Source organism: Marmota marmota, unplaced genomic scaffold, assembly GCF_001458135.2.
Source record: "Marmota marmota marmota unplaced genomic scaffold, marMar, whole genome shotgun sequence".
Lineage (NCBI taxonomy): Eukaryota > Metazoa > Chordata > Mammalia > Rodentia > Sciuridae > Marmota > Marmota marmota.
Genome location: NW_025999990.1, coordinates 43,522,099 through 43,547,069, shown reverse-complemented (window position 1 = coordinate 43,547,069; position 24,971 = coordinate 43,522,099). Strand labels below are relative to the sequence as shown.

Sequence of the window (24,971 nt, the reverse complement as noted above, 5' to 3'; positions counted from 1 at the left end):
AAACCTTCCGTCACACAGGGATGTTTATTGAAATTATAATGGAATTTGTTTTGAAACTCTTCTGGGAAACAAAGCTGTTTTAAAGTCATATTAAAATACAGCTATAATGACACAATGCAGTGTGCAAAGTCCTAGCAGTTTAATTTTCACATACTTTTCTTATTATAGCGAAGCATATATAAATGTCATTCTTAGTCACAGTATTTGAACCAAAATGCAAAGTGATACTGTTCCAAAATATACTTCTGTCTACCATTATTAAAATTTGACTTCTCTTACAGGTATTCAGGAAGGAACCCAATGTACCAAATGTAAAAATAACTGGGCGCTGAAGTTTTCTATCATATTATTATACATTTTATGTGCCTTGCTAACCATCACAGTAGCCATTTTGGGATATAAAGGTAAGTAGCCTTTCTTTTTTCCTTCTGAATAGCAAGTCATTAATTTAAGCATGAAAAAGCTCATCTTTGCAAGTATGAAGTACGGTAGCCCTTCAGTAACCACTGTGGATTGGATCTAGGATCCATGAGGATATCTGAGTCTGTGGATGCTGAAGTCTCTTGTACACATGGCATATTATTTGCATATAACCTATACCCATTGTCACATAGCCTTTAAATCTCTCTGGGATGACTTTTTTTTGGGGGGGTGGGTACCAGGAATGGAACCAGGGGCACTCAACCCCTGAGCCACATCCCCAGCCCTATTTTGTATTTTATTTAGAGACAGGGTCTTACAGGGTTGCTTAGTGCCTCCCTGTTGCTGAGGCTGGCTTTGAACTCGCAACTGCCTCAGCCTCCCCAGCCACTACGATTACAGGCATGCGCCACTGCACCCAGCTTAAATGACTTATAATACCTAACATGATGTAAATGCTGAAAAGTTGTTGCACTGAATTGTTTAGGGAATAATAACAAGAAAAAAGTCTGTACATGTTTAGTATAAATGCAGTTTTTTTCCAAATACTTTCAATCCAGAGTTGGTTGAATTCAAGGATGCGGAACCCACAGATACAGAAGTCCAACTGTATCACATTTATGTAACTCAGGTGTAAAACTTAAGGACCTCCTGAGCTCCATCTGTGTGTCCTAAGCTTCTTGTAGCTATGGGACCTACAAGGGAGAAGATAATTTCTTTTGACCCACTTCAATAATAATAATAATCCTCTTTGAGTGATAAAGATGTTTTTTTCCTCTTTGTTGCTTTTATCTACATATCTTTAGCTACTCCCCTCTCCTCCCCTCCCCCCACCTTAAGAGGATCAGTGGAAACTGGAGTCAGCCCACAGGGACACTTATACAGTTTCATAAAATTATTGTAAAAGTAAAAACTGAAGTGGCACTGCCACCTCAACTCCATAAAACATTAGGCCTAGGGCTAGGGAGGTGGCTCAAGCAGTAATGCGGTCGCCTGGCATGCGCAATTGCTGGGTTCGATCCTCAGCACCACATAAAAATAAAATAAAGATGTTGTGTCCACCGAAAACTAAAAAATACAAAATAAATAAATTTTAAAAAACATCAGGCCTACACTTGTCTAGTTTAAGGTAAACTGTATTCTCCCGACTTGCAGAAAAAAAAAATAGAGCACAGGTAGGTATCAGGATTCAGAGTTGCAAACAACACAAATCCTTTTATAGAAAACAGCATGGATGTGCCAGGCATGGTGGTGCATGCCTGTAATCCCAGCAGCTTGGGAGGCTGAGGCAGGAGGAACACAAGTTCAAAGCCAGCCTCTCTTTAGAGATCCTGTCTCTAAATGAAATATAAAAAGGGCTGGGGTGTGGCTCAGTGGTAAAGTGCCTCTGGGTTCAATCCCCAGTACAAAAAAAAAACCAGCATGAACACATCACTGTCAATGTCAAATGAGACAGATATGTTCATCTGGTTGGTTGCAGTATGGAGGCAGACGTTGGTCTGTTGATCTGCAAACCCTTCTTTCAGCAGCAACCATGGCTGCCTTCCCACAGAGAAGAACTTCCACATGTTTCCTCCTTGTTGCTTAACCCCTGAACTTGACCTTGGAGGAGAAGGATGCAAAGTGAACTCCTTCCAACTTATAACTCCTCTCAGGCTTCCCCAGTATTCAGTGGTGTCCTGAGGAGACACAGCATATTAGCACGAGAATGGGCTTTGGATCTTGACATTCAAGTTCAAGACTTGATCCTGCCTGTTTTAATACAGTAATGAATGTTCAGTGGGTGCTTTCTGTGCGCCAGCATCACGCTGAGTCTTCTCCATGGCTGTGGAAACCGGGTATGAATCTTCACCTCCCAGAGAATCTGATTTCATAGCTGCAAAATGGTAACTAGGATGCCACTTTCAAGGTGGTTGAGCTGAACAAAGACGATGTCATAGAAACCCCCTGTGCTATAGTTGGTCCCAGTAGATAGTGACTATAATGTCCTTCTGTCCTTTGCCATTACATTTAATACAGCTCCAGCCGCTAGAATGGCAAAACGTGTTAAAAGTCCTGAGTATAGTTAGGGCCTTTTAGTCCTTCCCCCAAGGAAATATCCACGGAAAATAACATGCATCATGGAGCGTGTTGATGGTGGAATTTGGGCAATGGAAATGTGGAAAATTGCCGGGTCATTTTATCCATCTGTGATGAGTTCATTTAATTGGGAGAGTCTTGCGTTTCTAGACAAAGCAGCAAACACAGTAAGTGATTAAGAAAGGCCGTTAAGTCACAGGGGGACAGTGGGGGTGGGGTGGCTAGTGAGGGAAGGAGGGTGTTCTGTGTCCTGGGTCATCCACACTGGCTGATGTTTTTCAGAGGTACCTTTGCTTGGTTACTTACTCACTCCTCCATGGCTTTTCCTAGTGAGCTGAGCTAAAACAGCCATTTAGTAAGCACCTTTGAAGGCTCAGTATCCTACGATATCATGAGAATAAATATTTACTTCTGAAAGAGACCAGAGTGGTTTGGTGAAGATGGACTATTTTTTAACTTTTACCTCTGTTAGGACATAAGGGCAAGGTCTTTAGAATTATACAGAAAAATCCAAAGGAGAGAGGTTTTTTCTTTTCCTCTCTGTTTGGTAAGATGCAGGTATTTCCTCCATTTTATCTACTGGGCATCTTTCCAGTTCTGATGTTATCCTTGTGCTAGTCTGTGTGCCTGGAGCACCCTTTCCCTGCTCTCCACCTAAATGACTCCTTCATGCCCTTCATGTCCTGTCCAAAGCCCCTGAAATCTTAGTTGGATGCTTCATGTTCGTTCCCACAGCACTAGTTATTTACTCTTAGCCTCTGTCACACTGCGTCATTATGGCCAGTGTGTCTGGCTTCTCTGTCTCAGCACTTGAACTAGATGTTTGTATGTAAACTATCTTCTATTTATTTTCTATCAGCATCTACCCTCATGGTATTCAACAGGTACCCAGCAAAACTTACTGAATGAATTAATCGTAGGGTGGATAGGTGGCTGGATGGATGGAGGGATAGATGGTAGATTAGGACTGATTTCTACAAAAGCAAACAATTGATACCCAAGCAACACTAAGTCAATCTGCATGTAAAGAATTGCTGCCCTGTGAAGTCCTACCTTGAAATCTAAAATCCTAGAGATCAGCTTGGCCTGCTCTGAGTGTGATCTCACCAGGCGCAGGAAGAAGGGATGGAGCAAGTGGAAGGGGAGGCAAGATGGTGTCTTGAGCCTCTTTTCCTTCCTTTGATGCCCCCACTCCTCAGGCTGCTGCTGTCAAAAATGAGATAATACAAAATGCCCTTTAGGTTTCCAAACACGACCATAAGGAGCTAAAATGCTGACGTTTTCCAGAGGTACCTTCTCTTCACGTTGACAGTGATTCCTTTTTCTTGCTGATAAGGTTCTGGTGACCCAGCCTCTCAAAGAGGCAGAAAAGATAAGACCCAATTCTCCCTTCACGAATCTTCCTTTGGTGGCTGGAAGAACTTTGTTAAAAGAAAGAAAAAGACTTATTAATACCATGGCACAACTGAGATGTGAGGGTATAGATAGTAAAAATAAAGCATTTACTATTATGTAGTTACTAAAAAAAAAAAAAAAGAGAGAAAATAAAAAGAATATTCAGTTAAAGAAATGCAAGTAGGTGTTTCTCTGGAGGACATGTTGAAAAAAAAATGAAACTCTTTTATTTATCAGAGCCAACAAAGGCAATTCCACACTGTTTTCCTCAAAATTGTTTTTTACTTCTCCTTTTTTGTCACTCCCATAGCCACAAGTTGGGATATAATGTTTTGTTGTTTTTTGGGGTTTTTTCCCCCAGAGCATTTGCTGAATGAGCCAAAGAATTGCTTAGTTACCAAGACAGGGTCTGTACAGTGGCTGTGACCATGAAGCATGTCAGTCATTTAGCAGAAAACATGCTCTTGGACCATGCTCAAGTTACGCTTGGTACATCTTCTGACCTGGGCTTTTTCTCATTAGTTCTTGGAGCTTTCTTGGCAGGAGCCATCTCTTAAGTTGAGTGGGTCGTGTTTCCTCCAGAACATTCTCAGAACAGGAAAATCCTACTCCATTGCTCTGCCCAGTAGGCAGCCTTCTTAAGGTGATTAGGATCAAGAAGGAGGACCGAAATATGAATCTTCCTCAGTAGCCACAGAATGTCTGCCTTGCTACTAAGCTGAATCAAAATAGCATTGACAACTGGATAAGGGAACTTTCAAAATATGCATCAGATCACAGCGTAGAGCTCTTTAGAACCCAGGATAACACCCTGCAGACAGATTTTCTGTATTTCTGTAATGAAACCTGAAAGAGCATTCAAGATAGAAATGTCTTTATTGAATTCCTGGGGAGTGCAATCAGGAAGTCTTAGGAAACCATCAGAGGATATATTTATCTCTTAGACACTTCGGAGCACCAAATAGGAGCTCCAAGTTCCATCCTTGTTCCTTATCCTCAAGGGCTGGGACCATGGCCCATGTCTCTTGACTCTTCAGTGGCTATCACTATGCCACAACATGGCAGGTGCTTAATAAACACCTGGTGATGGTGACTTAAAGAAAATATAAAGAAGACCCAATTCTTCCTTTCAAGGAATTTTTTTTTAATCAAGGGAAACCAGATTGAGGATTAAGAAATGCTAAATGAAAAGCAATGTGGAGTTGTAGAAAGAGTATGGATTTTGGAATCAGGTCTCTTAGTCTGGCACCCCACTTAGGTCACATGCAATATCTGTGGTTCTAGGCAGGTCATGGAGCATCTCTGAGCCTCGGTTTCTTCATCTGTAGAACAGGAGTGGTAAGAATTAACTGCAGTGATGATACAGTGCACCTTGCAAAGAATGGGAACTTTTATTATTTATACTATAGAGACAATAGAAGCTATTGAAATGGTTATTATTCAAATAAAGGTTCAGTTGGTGTGCTCTAGAATCAAATTATAGGCAAGGCTTCACACAAGGGATGGTGAGACTTGAAGGGAACTTTAAAAAGTGGGTGAAAACAGTACAAGGAAAGAGGAGGTTAATGGCCCCGGCCAAGAGATGGTGCCACGGTGCTTTTATGGGGAAGGTATTATTGTCAGATTATTCCAGGGAATTATGCTTTGGGTACTTCAGGAGGGGCAACTCTTCAGGTATGATACCCCAAATACCAATATTCAGAAGAAAAATAGTCCACATTGAGATATAGTTTCCAATAAAAAGAGACCCTGTCAAAAACCAGACTGCTGGTAACCCTGGGGTGGGGCTTCCTGTTCATTTTTCTCTTATAAGCATGATCTGTAAACAGGTCTATATCTGTAGTCTGGTCATTTCAATGTTAGATAGGATGGCTCTGCCTCTACATTCCTGATTGAGAATTTGTGCTAATAATTTTGAGTAAAAACCACTGAAAGGCTGTGTGCTCATACAGCAAGTGTTAGTTCTGGATCCCCACCAGTCTGGTATTTTTATGCACCAGCCGTCTGCCAGCATTGCAGCCCTAAAATGTGCAGCTTTTACCAAGATCCTATTTTTAAACACAGACACACACACACACCCCAGTGCACACAGTGGGTTCCCCTGCACTTGAGGTGGGAAGGATAGTTTCCTTGCTACCCAGAAGATAAAGGTAACAGGTTCTTTTTTAAATTTTTGTTTTTTTCCAAAGGAAAGTATTCATTCCTGTCCTGAATCGTCTGTCCATGACAGTGCTGTGTTTTTCTAAACTAAAATGGAAGAAAAATTAGAGAGGGTAGAAAATGAATGACTGTCAGCATATTTAGAGGTTTATTTGGTTTCCAGGAAAGAAGGCAGGACTTAAGATCCTGCATGTGGTTTAAGGACAGACCAGAGGCATCTGTTTTGATTTGAGAATCAAAACTAACCCTAAACTTGTAAACATTCCCTATTTTGTGTTTCAAAAAGTTAGTTTTGCTAAAATGGCAGGATACATTGTGTTCTTTCGAGTTTCCAGGGACTTGGTGTTTGCATGCCCAGCACCCAACCCTTAGACGCAAGGTCTGCATCTAAGTAGTCATTTAAGAAACAATAATTATTTAACAAAATGTCATACTCGTTGCCAATGCATAGGCTTTCCTGGATGGGTTGGTTGGTTTGGTTTGTTTACATGACCTGTATATAATTCGTCCAGTTCATTCATTGGTCTCAGCTGCCCCAGGCAGATTCTCAGTTAAATAAATGCCATCATGTGTATATGGTTGTTGAACACCTACTAAGTGCCACACACTGAGCTAAGCGATAGAAATAAAACTAAATAAAGATGGTCCCTAAGTTACGATGGTTCAACTTAGGGTTTTGGACTTTAGGATGGTGTGAAAACAATACATATTCACTAGGAAACATACTTTGAATTTTGAATTTTTCTCTTTTCTAGCTTAGCAATATATAGTAAGATGCTCTTGTGATGCTGATCAGTAATAGCTCCCAGTAGGCCGAAATCACAGCGGGGAAGCAGCTTACACCCTTCAGTGTGCTCTTGGCTAAGCTGGGATGCTCAGTAGGTCAGGGGTATTCAGTGCATTTTCTTTTTTTTTTTTNCCTTAAAGTACCCACAATAACTACGCCTGTGACTGGAACCAATGATCCCTTTTATTCCCCACCAGGACAAACCAATATGTAGGCAGTTTTCTTTGCTTAGACATGGAAGCAGTTTTAACACTGGCCCTTGTGAAGCCACAATGTACCTAAAGTACTATGCCAAACATTTATAACTCGTATAAAAATTCCACATCCCCATATTGGCCACCTCAAGATGAAAACAGATAACTCCCTAAATGTTAACTGGCTCTACTCCCCTAATATTAAACATAAAAACCACATGGGAAATATAGAAATTCAAATAGAAGTAACATAAATCTGTCATAAATCATAAACAAAAAACTATTTGTGGGACAGCATGGATGACAAATGGTCTACTGTGTAAATTTTACAATGAGGCAGACAAAAGTTGGAAGGCCGGTTAATTTTCCCCTCCTTCTCCTGCTTCAGCTTCGTCTCCTTGGGTATCTGATGTCCACAATGTCAAGTTGTCTCTCAGTAATTGCATTATTAGCATGCTGTCTTTGTATGATTCTTCACTTAATGTATCAAGTTCAGCAATGGCTTCATCAAAAGCTGTCTTTGCAAGAGAGCAGGCTTTCTCTGGGGAGTTCAGAATCTCATAATAGAACACAGAGAAGTTAAGGGCCAGACCCAATCTGATAGGATGTGTTGGCTGCATTTCCTTTTTGCTGATTTCAAAAGCTTCTTGGTATGCTTGTTGTGACTGATCCACAATCCCTTTCTTATCATCACCAGCAGCAACCTCAGCCAAGTAACGGTAATAGTCTCCTTTCATTTTCAAATAGAAGACTTTGCTCTCTGCTTGTGAAGCATTGGGGATCAAGAATTTTTCCAAAAGAGACAGTACATCATTGCAGATGTCTCTTAGCTCAGTCTCAATTTTCTCTCTGTATTCTCGAGCCATCTGCTGCTTTTTCTCAGCACCTTCCGTCTTTTGCTCAATACTTGAGACGACCCTCCAAGATGACCTACCGGCTCCTACAACATTTTTATAAGCAACTGAAAGAAGATTCCTCTTCTCATTAGACAATTCAGCTCCTTGCTCAGTTACAGACTTCATGCAGGCTGCCATGTCATCATATCGCTCAGCCTGCTCGGCCAGTTTGGCCTTCTGCACCAGCTCATTTTTATCCATGACTGGATGTTCTGTATCCGGAGTGGGTGGCGGCGGACGGACGGGGGCTCAGCAGTCTCTGGGCGGCGGCGGCAGCGGCAGCGGCGAGGCTGAGACTCTGTCCTCAGCGCATTTTCAACTTACGATATTTTCAACTAGCTGTGGGTATATTGATATAACCCCATTGTAAGTCAAGGGGCACCTGTGCAATGTTCCTGCCCAGAAGGCTCTAGTAAGCAAGCCGTGAGGATATGGCATGGGGAGTCCTGTGATAGGGAAAGGGATGCTTGCCAGGAAAATTCTGCAAGATGCAGCTCAGCTGAGGTTTCCCAAAGGCTATGCTGAGCTGGGGCCTGAGGAGCAAAGGGGACATAACATAGTGAAAAAGTCGGGAAGAACATTGTAGAAGAGAGAAGAACACATAGAAAGGCTTATGAGAGACAGCACTGGGGGCAGTATGTGTGGATTATTATGGCCAGATTGAAGATACTTGAGGGTGAGCACAGTGAGCTTCCTGAGACCCATTCCAGGATTCATGGAGCTAGTGCACTTTGGGTCACATACACTCATAAAGGTAACGGGTTCTCATAGGAAAAGGAGCCACATATTCAATCATGTGTGGGTAGAGCCCTTGATGAATAATATAAACTGCATCAATTAGCTCACAATTGGTATAGAGGACATACTTATGCTTTTAAAAACCTTTTAAATTTTTTATTAAATAGAAGCTTGTCGAGACTGAAGACAGTAAGGCTAGGCAAGGTGGCCCACACCCATAGTTCCAGGTACCCTGGAGGCTGAGACAGGAGGATCACTTGAGCCCAGGAACTCAGGACTATCCTGCACAGTACAGTGAGACCCTATCTCAGATAGACAGACACACAGACAGATGGGATGAGACAGAGTGACTTGATCCTAACCTGCTGGAGTTTGGGTCTCACAGGGATCACTTCTGAAGAAATATCTTCTTATGAGACATTGTAAAAACAAACTTGAATTCATAATTTTAGAGAATAACTGCCTTCTAAGAACAGATTTAAAAACCCAAGCTTTTATTTAATGCTGTGTCACTAACCTTCTCTGTTGTACAATCAAGAAAATTAAAAAAAAAAAAAAAAAAAAAGCTAAACTAAAATCATGGTAAACCATTGTTTAGAAATACTACTCAGGCATCTACATGGAGACTGATAAACTACAAATTTTATTTTCACTGATGAAAAGTAGATTTTCAGGCCTCCAGGGTACCTCCCATATGAAAGCAGTAGGTCCTCTTGACATTTTGTCCCTTCTCAGATGACTTTGAATACAGACTTGATCTAGGGGTTCTTGGCCAATGGATCTCTTCCTAGGTAAGTGGGTCATACCTGCCAGGAATTTTAGGGCAGCTGGTGAGCAGTGAATTTTGTAAATGATCTTAGTGTTCTCTGCCTACATGAAACAGCAATTAACATAGGAAATAATACAGATCAAAGACTTCTTTAATATATAAAATTTTTAAAGCTAGTTCTAATTTCTGAAGCTTCCAAGCTATTACAGAATCATCATAATAGTTAAGAATGTACAGTCCTCAACCAAATGATCTATTCCACTTGGTTTTCTGATAAGCAACTTATTTACTAAAAGAATAATAGCTTTCCCTATATTTGATTTCAATTATACTTTTGCCCCCATTCTGTTCCCTTTGTTCTGTAATGAATCTTTTGTCTTGAAACTAAAAATATAAATATGAGTGGGTATGTGTACTAATGCGTTGTTTCCTAAAACTTAGTTGTAGAGAAAATGGACAATGTCACAGGTGGCATGGAGACGTCTCGCCAAACCTATGACGACAAGCTCACTGCGGTGGAAAGTGACCTGAAAAAACTAGGTAATCTGCAAAAAGCATGACCCATCCAGTGGCACCCCCCTCACTCTACTGTATATAAATAATGGCAGTTTTTTAGAATGATACTTCCTAGAAATTTCTAGAAAATTCCATTTCTAGAAAATTCCCAGATGGACATTCAGGTTTTTTTGTGTTATATGTTGAGTTTTCTATCTTATTTCATTCAAAGACTTTTCAATAGTAGAGAAAATTACCAATTTTGGTGTTGAATTCTGGCCCCCACCCCCACCCCGAACTACTATCTGCCAATTTAAATCTGAAGATCAATCCTAACTAAAATGAACCACAAATACCGTTTGTTAAAGACTCTTGGATAAAATGCTCAGTAAGTTTTAAACTGCATAGAATTATAAAAGTTAATTTAAAAAATAAAATAGTTCCATCTATTCTGTTCCTTGATTTGGGGCTTAATTAAAAATAATACTTTGGTAAATTTAAAAGGTTATTTACTTCTAAGAATACCCTGCCCACTGTTCTAGAATCTGGTCAATTCTTCCTCTCTTTGAGAAAAATGTTCACCCAACTTTGTCGGTTGAAGTGCTGAACACCAATTCTGATTCCCCAGGACCCAGTTTTATGTGGATTTTTACTAATGCAGAGAAGTCTGTGTATACCATAAATTTTATCTCTAAAACAATCCATTCTAGTTAAGTATCTTTGGGATTGCTGACCTTGCCCAAACACTTCTCCATACCGCCAGTCTAATAAGAAGCAAACATTTCTTTTCCCAGGAGACCAAACTGGGAAGAAAGCTCTAAGCACCAACTCAGAACTTTCCACCTTCAGATCAGATATTCTGGCTCTTCGTCAACAGCTTCATGAGATTACAGAAAAAACCAGCAAGAACAAAGATACGCTGGAGAAACTACAGGCGAGCGGGGATGCCCTGGTGGACAGGCAGAGTCAACTGAAAGAAACTTTGGAAAATAATTCTTTCCTTATCACCACTGTAAACAAAACTCTCCAGGCATATAATGGCTATGTCACCAATCTGCAACAAGATACCAGCGTGCTCCAGGGCAATCTGCAGAATCAAATGTATTCTCATAACGTGGTCATGATGAACCTCAACAACTTGAACCTGACCCAGGTGCAGCAGAGGAACCTCATCAGTAATCTGCAGCGGTCTGTGGATGACACGAGCCAAGCTATCCAGCGAATCAAGAATGACTTCCAAAATCTGCAGCAGGTTTTCCTTCAAGCCAAGAAGGACACCGATTGGCTGAAGGAGAAAGTACAAAGCCTGCAGACGTTGGCTGCCAACAACTCTGTCTTGGCCAAAGCCAACAACGACACCCTGGAGGATATGAACAGCCAGCTCAACTCATTCACAGGTCAGATGGACAACATCACCACTATCTCACAAGCCAACGAGCAGAACCTGAAAGACCTTCAGGACTTACATAAGGACGCAGAAAATAGAACAGCCATCAAGTTCAGCCAACTGGAGGAACGCTTCCAGCTCTTTGAGACAGATATTGTGAACATCATTAGTAATATCAGCTACACGGCCCACCACCTGAGGACGCTGACCAGCAATCTGAATGAAGTCAGGACCACTTGCACCGATACCCTAACCAAACACACAGATGACTTGACCTCCTTGAATAATACACTGGCCAATATCCGTTTGGATTCTGTTTCCCTCAGGATGCAACAAGATATGATGAGGTCAAGGTTAGATACTGAAGTGGCCAACTTATCGGTGATTATGGAAGAGATGAAGCTGGTGGATTCCAAGCATGGTCAGCTCATCAAGAATTTTACAATACTACAAGGTAAGTACAAGTGCTGTATTTGGATTTGTATGAGTATAACCTATTGCTGCATAACAAATTACCTTAAAATTTGGCAATTTAAAATAATAGGCATTTATATTATCTCATAGTTTCTGTGGATAAGGAATTCAGGAACAGCTTAGCAGGTTGACCCTGACTAACTTTCATGAGGTCATGGTCAAGATATCATCTAGGTCTGTAGTCATTGGAAGGCTTGACTGGGGTTGGAGGGTCTGCTTCCGACAGAGTCATTCACATGGCTTTTGACAAGAGGCCTCAGTTCCTCACTGTGTGAAATTGCTCGAGTATCTTCATAACATGGCATCTGGTTGCTTCTAGAGGAAGTGATCCGAGAGAGAGAACAAGACGAAAGCCACAATACTGTTTATGACCAAGCCTCAGAAGCCACACACTATCACTTCTAACATATTCTGTTTTTTAGAAATAAGTCACTAGGTTCAGCCACCACTCAGAGAAAGGGGAATCAAGTCCCACATCTAGAAAAGAAGCATAACTAAAGACACTCCATCAATTATTTATTGATGAAAGATTGGTCAATTTGGATTTTTCTCAGTACCGGAACTATTGCAATGCCAATATAAATGGAGCGTCTCTGAAAGAAAGATTAATTTTTTCAGACCACTCAGCTACTATTAAAGGATTCCTGTTTCCAAATATCATGAGTAGTTAGATGGTTACCATTGCAATAACTGTAAGAGGATTGAAATGGTGTGACTTCTATATAAAATCTGAGTTTTACTGTCATCCAGGTCATTCATATAAATTGAAAGTCCTGGTTAATTGAAGGGCTGTGGTTCCATCAGAAGCTGGATTGGGGAGAGATCCATTTCCATGTTCCCTTGAGTTTTTAGAATAACTCCTCTTCTGGAATAGGACTGAGCTTCCTCTTTCTGTCATCTGGGGACTGTCCTCAGCATTGAGGGAGCACCCGTAGTTCCTTACCACCTGACCGTCCCATAATATCACAGGTTCTTCAGGGCCAGCAAGGGAGTCTTTCTCACTTCACTCTGCTAAGATGGAGCCTCAAATAAATTAGCTTCGTTGAGGGAGTGACAGCCTATTATCTTTGCCATATCTGTTGCTTAGAAGCAAGTCTCAGGTTCCATACTCCAGGTAAAGGGATTACACAAGGGCATGAGTCACTGGAGGGTCCCCTAGAGAGCATCTGCCATATCAGTGAAGTGACCAAACCTTAAGGAGTGGTAGTTAATGAGTCCCTGTGAGCCCGGAGGCAGGTCTGGTTGACAGACATGGACCCTGTTCAGCAGCTTTGTCAGTGACCAGCATGAAACTAAGGATGACCTCGTAATTCAATACTTATGTGATACAAAACTATACACTAGCTCATGGATGGTAGAATTGTACTGAAGATGATTTGAGAGGTTGGAATACTAACAAGATGCCAATCAAGTGAAATGGATAGGGAACACATGGAAGATCCGCTCGGAGGTGGGTGAGACCAAGCAGACAAATGTTGATAAGGGTGTGGCTTAGAATAAGTGTGTGCCAAAAGCCCTGAGAGGGTTTAGTTGACAGGAAGCAATTAAGGGTGTCTTCCAGGGAAATAAATGTGCTTTTTTTTTTTTTACTCTATTCATAGAAATATGATCTCCAAAATGAGGGAGATGATATCTCACTCTTTTAAGTAGTCTTGGATGATAGGGTTTATTTGGGGGTTCTCTTTTAAGAGGGACAGTCACAAGTCCAGCATGCTCAGAAAAAAAGGGATCAGGATGACAGGATCTAGAAACTGTGTGATGTGAGGAAGGGTTGAGGACCTGTAGGAGAACCTGCTCAGTGGGAAACAGGAAAGCCATCTGCAGGTATTTAAAAGGTATATGAGGAACTGGGCACGCTGTGCACACCTGTAATTCCAGCAGCCCAGTAGGCTGAGGCAGGAGGATCATGAATTCAAAGCCAGCCTCAGCAACAGCAAGGCATTAAGCATCTCAGTGAGACCCTGACTCTAAATAAAATACAGAATAAGGCTGGGGATGTGGCTCGGTGGTCGAGTGCCCCCTGAGTTCAATCCCCGGTATCCACCCCCACAAAATAAATATAAATAAAAGGTATATGAGGAGCTCTTGACAGTGAAAGACCAATAGGTGTTTGGTTTTATAGAATTTCCTTTATAACAATTGTTACCATAAAAAAAAAAAAGAATGACTTCCCTGAGCAACATGGGTGCCACAACTCTGAAGGGACTGGGCAGTTTTAAATCAGGAAAATTATAGGTGTAAGTCATTTTCTGAAGACGGAGTGGGCCTTCAAAGGATAAGAAAGGTCTTCAGTGTTTGGTCTTTTCTATTCTTTTTCATCCAAAATTCAGAACAACGGCAGATGGCAGTTGATGGGCATCCTCCTAAACTAAGAGCTTTCTCAATGTCCCATCTAATTGTGATACCTCAGACAACCCTACCAGAGTATTCTGGATGTTTTCTAGCTATTAATTCCATGGTTTAAGGATTTTATTGGCTTGTTCGCTTGTCTTCTGCAAGGACATTTCTGACGTATTTAGCAAGACTGGTCAGTGAAGTGTATATGAGATGCTCATTGTTGAAGAGTAGACCCTGGATATTTAAGTTAGTTATCCTATCCATGGTTATGGTCCACCTTATCAGTTAATCTCGTGGGAGTGTTCAGAGTGCTTTTCATAGCCACCATGCCTGTGCCTCCTGGCAACAACTCTGTGGAACAGGTATTTACAATATGGCTAGTTCATGAATGAAGAAACCAAGGCTTAGAGAGGTTTACGTAACCTGCTCAAATTTACACAAATGATAAGCAGCTAAACAGGATTAGAACCGAGGCTGCCTTATGCCATTAACCCCAAGGATAGTCACTGAATGCATGTGCTCCTAGTGCCTTGTCTCTGGGAGTTGAGATTTTATTTTTTTAATATATTTTTAGTTGCCAATAGGCCTTTATTTAATTTATTTATTTACATGCAGTGCTAAGAATGAATTAGTGCTTCACACATGTTAGGCAGACGCTCTACCACTGAGCCACAGCCCAAGCCTGGGAATTTACACACACACACACACACACACACAGTTGTAGATGGGCACAAGACCTTTATTTTATTTATTTATTTTTTATGTGGTGCTGAGGATCCAACCCTGTGCCTCACACATGCAAGGCAAGTGCTCTACCGCTGAGCTACAAACCCCAGTCCCCCAGCCTGGGGTTTTATTCTTAGTGTGAGTCGGAGAGTTTAGCAAGGTGTTGACATGATCTGATTGGTATTTTTCTAAGGTCATTCTGGGTGCTGGTGGAAGAGATTCCCAGGGAAGTGTGGAAGCAGGGTCCACTCAGAGTGTGGACCAGTTGTGGGGGACTTGGAATGGTAGCAGTGGAGATGGAAGAAGTGGACCTTCTCATTTAAGAGGAATTTGAAGGTAGAATCAAGGGCAGCACTGCCCTTAACCTGTCAAGGACTCCCACTTGGGCTCTGTTCTAAGACGTCCTGACTAGTTTCCCTGGCCATGCCCTCACCAAGGTGAGAGGGCCACAGGTTCGGTGGGCTGTGAATATTCTGAGTGGCTTCAGCCTGCACTTCTTAATGAGACCACTGTCTCAGGCAGCTGAACTATAAGCTCAGGGCCTCATTAGGGGTAAGTCAGTAAGAATTTCTTGGAAAGCATATTTTTGAATCTTGCAGAAGGAAGGCCCAAATGAGCCAGTGCTAATCCATCCTGCTACATCCTGCTTTATTCTTCTTTTCTGCATCCTCAGGGATAAGCTGTGCATGTGCAGAAAAAGGAAGAGTATTAGGGATGAAGGAGCATGGAAGGAAGTATCTGAAGCCAGCTGATAGAGTGGAAGTCAGTGGTCAGGAGCAGGTTGAATCCTGATGACGGTCATCTCTATGTCAATAAACCAAAAAACATTATTAAGAAGTCTTTACAAACAATCTAAAGACTTTGGGGGGCTTTGGGGGCTTTTGTTGTTGTTGTTGTTGTTGTTGTTGTTATCATTGTTACCAGGGGTTGAATCTAGGGGTGCTTAACAACTGAGCCACATCCCCAGCCCTTTTTAGTTTTTATTTTGAGACAGGGTCTTGCTAAGTTGCTGAGACGTGGCCTCAAAATTATGATCCTCCTATCTCAGCCTCCTCCCAAGTTGCTGGGATTACAGGGGTGCGCCCCCAAGCCCAACCCCCATAGAGTTTTATCCTAAATGTGTGGGCATTCTTTGCACTACCCAGAATTTCCCTCTCTGCTCTTCTGAGATAGGTATAAGGTTTAATAGGTAAGATATCAGTCAGAACTGGGTTTGGGTACCAAGTTCCTCGTCCTGTTTGTGTCTCAGTTTCCTCATCTGTGTGTGCCTTTTAGGGTTTTGAGGACTCAGTAAAATAATACAAAGTACTGAGTGCTGTTCCGAGTTTGGGGTTAGCATAACATCCTGGTGTGGACAAGTTCAGTTCCGATTAAATATTTCCCTTCTGGAACTGGGGTTGGAGTCAGTGGTAGAGCACTTGCCTAGCATTTGAGAGGCCCTGGGTTTGATCCCTAGCACTGCAAAAAATAAAATTAAATTAAAACTTTTCCACCTGCTATAGCTGCTGCCAATACATTTTGGTGGAAAGCAAGACAGCTTCATATACATAAGGAATAAAATCACATAGATGGGGTTAAGATTGATTCTGCTGGCTTCTGGTACCCAGTCCTGCAGAGGAATCAAACTCAGGTACTGTCTACATTCATTTTGCTCCATATGGATTTATGGAGTCTCTGCAATATGCCAATCACACTGCTTGACAAATTGTCTACTTTTACGGTACATCTCTTTAAGGTGGGAATTGTTAGCATTCCCCATTTGCGGGAGAAGTAACCAAGGCACAAAGAGCCCAAGTAACTTAGCCAAGGTCAAACAGCTGGCAAATGGCAAACCCCTTTCCAAACCCTTGTATCCACCATGGCACCCTGGTGCCTTGTGCTGACTCCAGAGAATGGATAGCGTGTTCAGGGAGATTGAAATGACAGATAGTTTATTTTCAGAAGTGCAGTCAGTGAAGGCTTCCAAAGGGTTGACACCTGAGCTCAGCCTTGAAAGATGCGTAGGAAAGCTGGAAGGACAGGGACAATGCAAAGTGCAGGGAAGATTGGGCAGGAGGCCTTGGTGTCCCCCATAGCCACCCCACACCCTTGTCTGCATGTCTTGAGCAAGACTGCCTCTCTAGGGATCCCTGAGTGGAAGACACAGTAGCCACCTGTGGCCAGTTGGTGAGAAACAGTGGTGTAAGTACACCCTGCTCTATGGACAGGAGCTTTCCTGACTTTCCAAACATGACTTTCTTAAGTTTGGGTCAAAAATCAAGTTATTTTTCAAAATGATTGCCAAATAATATCTTAAATATTTTTAAAATTGTAAATCCTTTTTTTAAAAAAATTTATTTTGTAGTTGTTGATGGACAGATGCCTTTATTTTATTTTATTTTTATGTGGTGCTGAGGATCAAACCCAGTGCCTAACACATGCAAGCAAGCGCTCTGCCACTGAGCTATAGCCCCAGCCACCCAAAATTATATATTCCTTTTTTAAAATATTTTTTTTAGTTGTTGATGGACCTTTATTTTATTCATTTATTTATATGAGGTGCTGAGAATTGAACCCAGTGCCTCATACATGTGAGGCAAGCGCTCTATGACTGAGCCACAACCCCAGCCCCTATATATTCTTTTTTACCTTACTGAAGCAGAATACCTTGTTCATGTTACAGGATGCTGTAGTTTAGATCTGGAAAGTTCCCCAAAGGCTTGTGTGTTAAAGTCTTGGTCCTCAGCTTGGTGCTATTAAGAGGTGCTTTTAAGAGGTATGGCCTAGCTAGAGGTCTTTAGGTCATTAGGGGTGTACCTTCAAGGGATTGGGACACCTGTCTTTTCCTGTCTTCATCTCTAGTCATGAGGTAAATAGTTTGCTCCATCATAACTTCCCAGCCTTAATGTTCCCCTTGCCTGGTGGCTTTACCTAAAGCAAGGCAACCAATAAGTCATGGACTGAAACCTCTAAAACTATAAGGCAAAATAAACCTTTCCTCTTTTTACAGTATTATCTCGGGTAGTTTGCTATAGCAACAACATATAGGTGTTTAATAAATGTTTGATTGATTGCATTCAAAGTAGATCTTTTTTTTTTAATTTGAAGAAAAGTATATCAGATTATATCACTGTTTTCTTTCTACCTTGTCTATCCAACCTTACCACTGGAGGTTCTTAACATCAAGGCTTCAAGATTTTAGATGGCAAAAAGAATTAAAGGTATCTCTCTCCCTTTTGTTAAGCACCAGAAGATTTGTTGGAAGACACATTTGAATCTTGTCTCAGGGGTAGGATTTAGCGCTGGGCACTTCTCAAGGCCTGCAGTTTAGTTGCCAAGGCAGGAAACAAAGTGATTTGTCTTTCACTGAGTTTGAACTGCCTAAGGATCAAGTTTTCACGGCTCCCAAAGCTCTGGAGTCTGGGGAACATGAGGTAGAGATTTTGCTGGCATTGCTAACTCAGGGCCTGCTTTGGTTGTTTTTAGGTATTATTGGAGACGGTGGTCACTTTACCAGCCACATGGGTAACCTGGCATTTCAGAATCTCAAGCCAGGGAGCCACCCAGTTGGCCTTGACATTTAGTTATATGTTCATCGAATTTGAAAGCAGAGCTCAACAGTGCTTCTGCGTGTAGTGTTGCTATTTTCTTGATTCTGAATTCCAGTTGTTACTACTCAAACTCACAAATACTCTATCATTTCATCCTTGGGGGCTTCTTTTTTTTTTCAATTTATTTTCACTTTAACCAGCTGCTCAATAAAATATTCAAGGGAGACCTAAAAGCCTGAAACCATTCCAATACTAACAAGTGATACCAACATCGCAGTTCCTATAGAAAAATGGACCCCAGCGTTAGCAATCTGTTTTTATGAGGACCCAGTAATGACTTTTAAAATGGTTTTAGCTCCTTTTATCAATGATTATTTAAGAGAAAAAAAAGCAACTTTCTAGCCTGCGTTAGTGAGCAAGACGTTACGTGAATCTCCTTATCTATTCTCATAACCTAGCATCTGAGAGCAGGGTACCCTCTTCCTGATGGTTTTCACAAGGCTGGAACAACTGTGGATAAAGATACTGATGATTATGTGCTTGTCAGACTATCCAAGGCCTTGAATACTAAGCTTTAGTTTATTAAGAAAGAGACAGGTATCCTGTTTATCATGGATATTTGTGATGTTTTATGTGAAAAAAAAAATGGGCTTTTATATTAACCCAGCTGGAAAAATCCATCACAAGTAGGATTTCAGATTTTTATCAAAAGCAAAAAGATATATTCTTTATCTACATAAATGAAACAGAATTAGTTGAGAAGATTCTGTTTTTTTCCCTTTTGTTTGTTTGTTTTGACTTATTATCAGCATTTTTTCCCTAGAGCCTTCTGTAATGCCATAGCCATTATGGGGGAACACATACATGCTACTTGCCCCACTGTTAACACTCAGAACTACACAAGGACATGGCTGGCAACAACAAGTCCACCTTCCCTATCTTTCCTAAATGACTTAGGTTGTTTAATGAGCTTCTCCAGCATAAAAAGAAAAATCCTTGGATTGCAGGCAAGAAGACCTAGTGAATCAGTTCTTAAGTGTCCATGGAGTCAGGAAAGACAGATCTCCCCTCCGTAATCCCATAGTGGCAGCCAAGACCACAGAACGCATAGATGAGGTAGAAAGTTATCTTTTGGAATAAGGTGCGGAACACAAGGCAGGTCACCATTCCTCAAAAACCTCTCCTTTCTGATCTTTCCTGCAGTTCAAAATGTTAGTATTAGAGCACTGCACCTTTAACAGTGAGGTACGTGGATTTGATAGACAGGGTGAGGTGCTGGGTGGGATAGGGTCCTCAGTAGGACAAATAAGGACTGAAAGATTAGAGGAGGGAAATTTCTATCTGGAGTGACCTGGGAGGATGGCATGGCGGTTGAGCAGGAATTGCACAGATGGTTACAGGCAGAGGGAATGCTAAGAGAAGTGTGGACATGCAGAGGAGACCAGGCCATGCATAGCCTTGATGTCAGATGGTCCAGTTAGGGCTGACTGTTCCTGAGAAAACAGAGCTCAGAGCTGGGCTTAAGGATGACAAGAGGCAGAGTGCAATGAATGGAGAGGAATCACAGGCAGGAAGATCGCCTAAGAGGCCACTGCAAAAATCTACCATAAAGAAAGAGAAAAGGGTGAGAGGGAAGGAGGGTGGGAGACAACCCCACACTGGGGTCATGGCTGGCATATCAGAGAGGGCAGTGATGGTATGGTGGGAGACAGGGCTGATGGGGAATGAAAACAACAAAGAGATTGAGAAGTTGAGTTGTAGGCACCAGGCTAGGGGAAGTGCTGGGGAATATTCCAAAGAAAATGGACCATCCAACAGCAGATAGAAGTAACAGCCCAGAGCCAGGGGATCTGAGGATAAGGAGGAGCCGTGGACAGAGAAAGGTCAATGAAATGGGTTCAGGGAGCAGGCCCTTCACCCAGTCTCCTAACTTCTCCATTACAGAGCAGATAACACTAGAAGGTATGCATGTAAGCTAGTCTGAAGCCTAGCCATTAGTACAAACTCTCCTTTCAGCCAGTAGAGGGTCCTGCCAATAAACCCCCAAGCAGCCTCTAGGGTACCTTGAATAGGGAAAGCAAAGTCGAGAGCCCAGGTTCTGCTAAGAGAGCTCAGAGATTAATGGGTAGGCCTCAGGACCATGGATGGCACAAGGGGACAGTGAACGTCCCTCCAAGTGGGCAGAAGGAGATTGTCCTGCCCAGGTGGGAAGGGCTACTTCAGAGTTATGTCCTCAGACGAGCTAGGGAGTAGGCATTAGGCAGCAGCAGGGGTGAAGAAGCTTAGGATAGTCCTTCATCTCCCAGCACTTCTGTCCTAACTGAAGACTTTCTGCTTTTGCAATCTCTTTTATTTATTCATGAAGAATTATGAGATCTCAGAAACTCTGATTTAATCGGCTTTTTCATCACTGTGACCAAATCCTGATAAGAACGACTTAGAGAAAGAAAAGTTTATTTGGGGCTCCCGTTTTCAGAGGTCTCAGTCCATAGATGGCCAACTCCATTGTTCTGGGCCCAGTGAAGGAAAACTGCTGAGCTCATGGCTGGGTCAGGAAGCAGAAAGAGTGGAGGGTAAGGAAAGGGAGGGTCCCCAGGAGCCCCAGTGACCCACTTGCTCCAGCCATTACCCACCTACCTAAAGTGACCACCTAGTCATTGGTTCAAACTAGGATGGACTAATCAGGTCACAGCTCTCCTAATCCAATCATTTTATCTCCAAATATTCCTGCATTAACAAGAGCTTTTGGGGATACCAGTAGACTATTTTGATAATGGTGTCCTCCTAGATACATTCAGTTCAATGAAGACCTGAATTCATGTCCTAGCTCCACTACTAGATTGTGATTGTCCATGTCTTATTTTTGCTAGCAGCTAAGTAACTTTGAACAAACATCTTGGTGCCTCTGGTTCTATCTATCATCATCTTTGCTGTGTAAATAATATGTCACAGGTGAATGTCAGGCAACATGACTATTTGAAAGTTCCTTGATAGCTGTCATTCATTATGTAAATTCTGACTATGAACTATATGGGTGAAGTCCTGTTACTCCTGAGAAATTCAAAACAATCCTGTGTGAAGTAAGCTGCTTTTTGGGATGGATAATAGGGAAGAAAGAGCCTTTTTAAGGTGGACCCCCTGATTTATTCCTCTATTGGTATTTAGACTTAAAGCAGCCTGGAGAGTTTGGGCATCTATCTACAATTGGCAGTGAAGCCCACCTAGCTTTCCTACAACGACCTCCCATCCCTCTGAGCTAGTCCTCATGCCTCATGGGTGGGTAAGGCTCAGCTCTAAGGACAACAGTGTTGGAGGAGACATTGCTAGAGGATATATAAATTCAAGATGGTGTGCAACAGAGAGGAAGAGGCCAGGGTGTGGTGGTAGTGAGTGAATTATTAGGTCATTGCTTCTCAACACTTGATTGCAGTTGTTGGTCAAATTCACCTCTGACACACAGCACCTTACATGGCGCTTGTCAAATAAGTCATTCACGAATATTTGTGAAGTTAGTGGGGAAAAAAAGAGGAAATAAGTAGAGGGGAATCCTGATCTCAACCTACACAACATTTCTGCTGTGACAAACCCACTGTGGTAGTGTCGACATGGAGCCATCAATGGGGTACTAAAAAGTTGTGCATCATTAAGATACATTCTAAATACATGGAGTTGAAAGAGTAAGCTTACTAAACAAAAACAAAAACTAGCCATGAATCTAAGTTGCACTGGTTTGCTTTCACTTAGCATGATGGTCTCAGCAAATGCTATAATTTCATTCTTCTTTAAGGCTGAGTAATATTCCATTTTGTATATATACCACATGATATTTATGCATTCATCTGTTGAAGGGCATCTAGGTTGGTTTGTATTCATAGTTTAGCTATTGTGAATTGAGCTTCTATAAACATTGATGTGGCATATCACTATGGTGTGCTGATTTTAAGTCCTTTGGGTATATGCTGAGGAGTGGGATAACCGAGTCAAAAGGAATCTCCATACTGCTTTCCAGAGTGGTCGCACCAGTTTTCAGTTCTACCAGCAATGTATGTATGTACCTTTTTCCCCACATCCTCAGCAACATTTATTGTTACTTGTATTCTTAAAAATTGCCATTCTGACTGAAGTGAGATGAAATTTCACTGTAGTTTTAATTTGCATTTCTCTAATTGCTAGTGATGTTGAACATTTTTTCACATATTTTTTGACCATTTGTATTTTTTATTGATTTTATTATTTTTTTAAATACACAACAACAGTGGAATGCATTACAATCCTTATTACACGTATAGAGCACAATTTTTCATATCTCTGTATATAAGGTATGTTGACACCCATTTCAAGTCTTCATATACGTACTTTGTATAATGATGTCCATCACATTCCACCATCCTTGCTAATCCCCTGCCCCCTCCCTTTCCCTCCCTCCCCTCTTCCCTATCTAGAATTCATCTAATCCTCCCATGCTCCCCTCCCTACTCCACTATGAGTCACCCCCCTTATATCAGAGAAAACATTCTGCATTTGTTTTTTGGGGATTGGCTGACTTCACTTAACATTATCTTCTGTATTTTTTTATTCTGTGAAGTGCTTATTCCATTCCTTTGCCCATTTATTGATTGGGTTATAGGGGAGATTGGTGTTATGTTTTTTCAGTTCTGTGTATATCCTTGGTATTAATGTTCTATCTGAGGTGCAGGTGGTAAAGATTTTCTCCTCCCATTCTGTAGGCTCTCCATGTTCTTGATTATTTCCTTTGCTGTGAAGAAGTTTTTTGGTTTTTTTTTTTTTTTTTTTAGTTTGATGCCATTCCATTTATTGATTCGTGATTTTACTTCTTGCATTTTAGGAGTCTTATTGAGGAAGTCAGTTCTTGAGCGGACAGGAGCCTTACTTTTTTTTTTTTCTTTAGTTGTAGTTGGACACAATACCTTTATTGTATTTATTTATTTTTACATGGTGCTGAGGATCCAACCCAGGGCCTTGCATGCACCAGGCAAGTGCTCTACTCCTGAGCTACAACCCCAGCCCAGGGCCTACTTTTTCTTCTATTAGGCACAGGGTCTCTTGGAGAGATCTCCCATGTTCTTAGATAGACAGAAATAATATTGTCCAAATGGCCATACTACCAAAAGGACTATACAAATTTAATGCAGTTCCTTTAAAAATTCCAATGACATTCTTCATAGAAATAGAAAAAGCAGTTATAAAATTCATTCAGAAAAATAAGAGACTCAGAATTGCCATAGCAATCCTCAGCGAGAAAAGCAAAGCAGGAGGCATCACAACACCAAACCTTAAATTATACGACAGAACTATAGTAACAAAAATAGCATTTGGCACCAAAACAGACATGAAGACCACTAGAACAGAACAGAAGACACAGAGACAACCCCACATAAATACAGTTATCTCATACTGCACAAAGGCGCCATTAACATACATTGGAGAAAAGAGCCTCTTCGACAATTGGTGCTGGGGAAACTGGAAATCCATAGGGAGTAGATTGAAATTGAACCCCCATCTCTCCCCCTGCACAAAACTTAACTACTTTTTAAAAGTCCTCATCTACAAATACAGTCACATCTTAGGTACTAGAGATTGGGACTTCAACATGAATTTCGTGGGGAAATGATTTAGCCTACGACTAGAGCCAACAATAGTAAAACAGCCAAATTAGCATTCTTCATTGCGTATATTTTGCTAGATATTTTTAAAATTCAGGATAAGATAAATTCTTCATATGTTGAAACTCACAAGGGTCTTCATGTTTATGTCATTTACTTTTTTTTTTTTTTAATGTTTTAGGTCCTCCTGGCCCCAGAGGTCCAAAAGGTGACCGAGGATCTCAGGGACCCCCTGGTCCAACTGGCAACAAAGGACAGAAAGGAGAGAAGGGGGAGCCTGGTCCACCCGGCCCTGCAGGCGAGAGAGGCCCCATAGGACCGGTTGGTCCCCCGGGAGAGCGTGGTGGCAAAGGCTCCAAAGGCTCACAGGGCCCCAAAGGCTCCCGTGGGTCCCCCGGGAAACCTGGACCTCAGGGACCCAGTGGGGACCCAGGCCCCCCAGGCCCACCAGGCAAGGACGGACTCCCTGGCCCCCAGGGCCCTCCTGGCTTCCAGGGCCTGCAGGGCACTGTGGGAGAACCTGGAGTGCCTGGACCGCGGGGACTGCCGGGATTGCCAGGGGTGCCCGGCATGCCAGGACCCAAGGGCCCTCCTGGCCCCCCAGGCCCATCAGGAGCAGTGGCACCTCTGGCCCTGCAGAATGAGCCAACCCTGGCACCAGAGGCCAACGGTAAGTCTGAGCTTTCCTTTCCAGTGGGGGTTGGGAGGTGAGTGGTGAGTGTGCTCACCCTGGACGAATGCCACACCCCCGCCCCCTCCCACCATGTTATTTACCAGTGAGGCACCATGGAGGCCACACACGGCCCCTGCTACTCTAACAGACCCTGGCCCAGGCAGCTCACACACCACACACCACCCAGTTCTCCAGTGCTTGTTTATTTGGAGGAGTGGGGCTCTCAAGAGACCAGCATACCCTGGACACTTCCTTCATGACAGCCCACAGCCGGCCACTCCCTGCCA

General features: G+C 42.2%; 2 protein-coding genes across 2 annotated transcripts in view; one reads left to right on the top strand and one right to left on the bottom strand.

The window, feature by feature from the left end:
- Nucleotides 1–24,971, top strand: part of Colec12 (collectin subfamily member 12) — a 184,393-nt gene that overhangs the window by 145,375 nt on the left and 14,047 nt on the right. Inside the window, exons 3-6 of the mRNA XM_015482504.2 lie at nt 282–404; nt 9,880–9,978; nt 10,728–11,774; nt 24,193–24,681. Of these exons, the coding sequence (XP_015337990.2) occupies nt 282–404; nt 9,880–9,978; nt 10,728–11,774; nt 24,193–24,681 (1,758 nt within the window). The remainder of the gene's footprint in view (nt 1–281; nt 405–9,879; nt 9,979–10,727; nt 11,775–24,192; nt 24,682–24,971) is intronic.
- On the bottom strand, nt 7,007–8,260 carry LOC107139604 (14-3-3 protein zeta/delta-like). Its single transcript, XM_048806470.1, has one exon. The coding sequence runs from the start codon at nt 8,130–8,132 to the stop codon at nt 7,395–7,397; it is 738 nt and encodes a 245-aa protein (XP_048662427.1). The 5' UTR covers nt 8,133–8,260; the 3' UTR covers nt 7,007–7,394.

Bases quoted from the DNA above. Each gene is read 5' to 3' on its own strand.
- LOC107139604 (XM_048806470.1), bottom strand. From the start codon at position 8,132: ATGGATAAAAATGAGCTGGTGCAGAAGGCCAAACTGGCCGAGCAGGCT.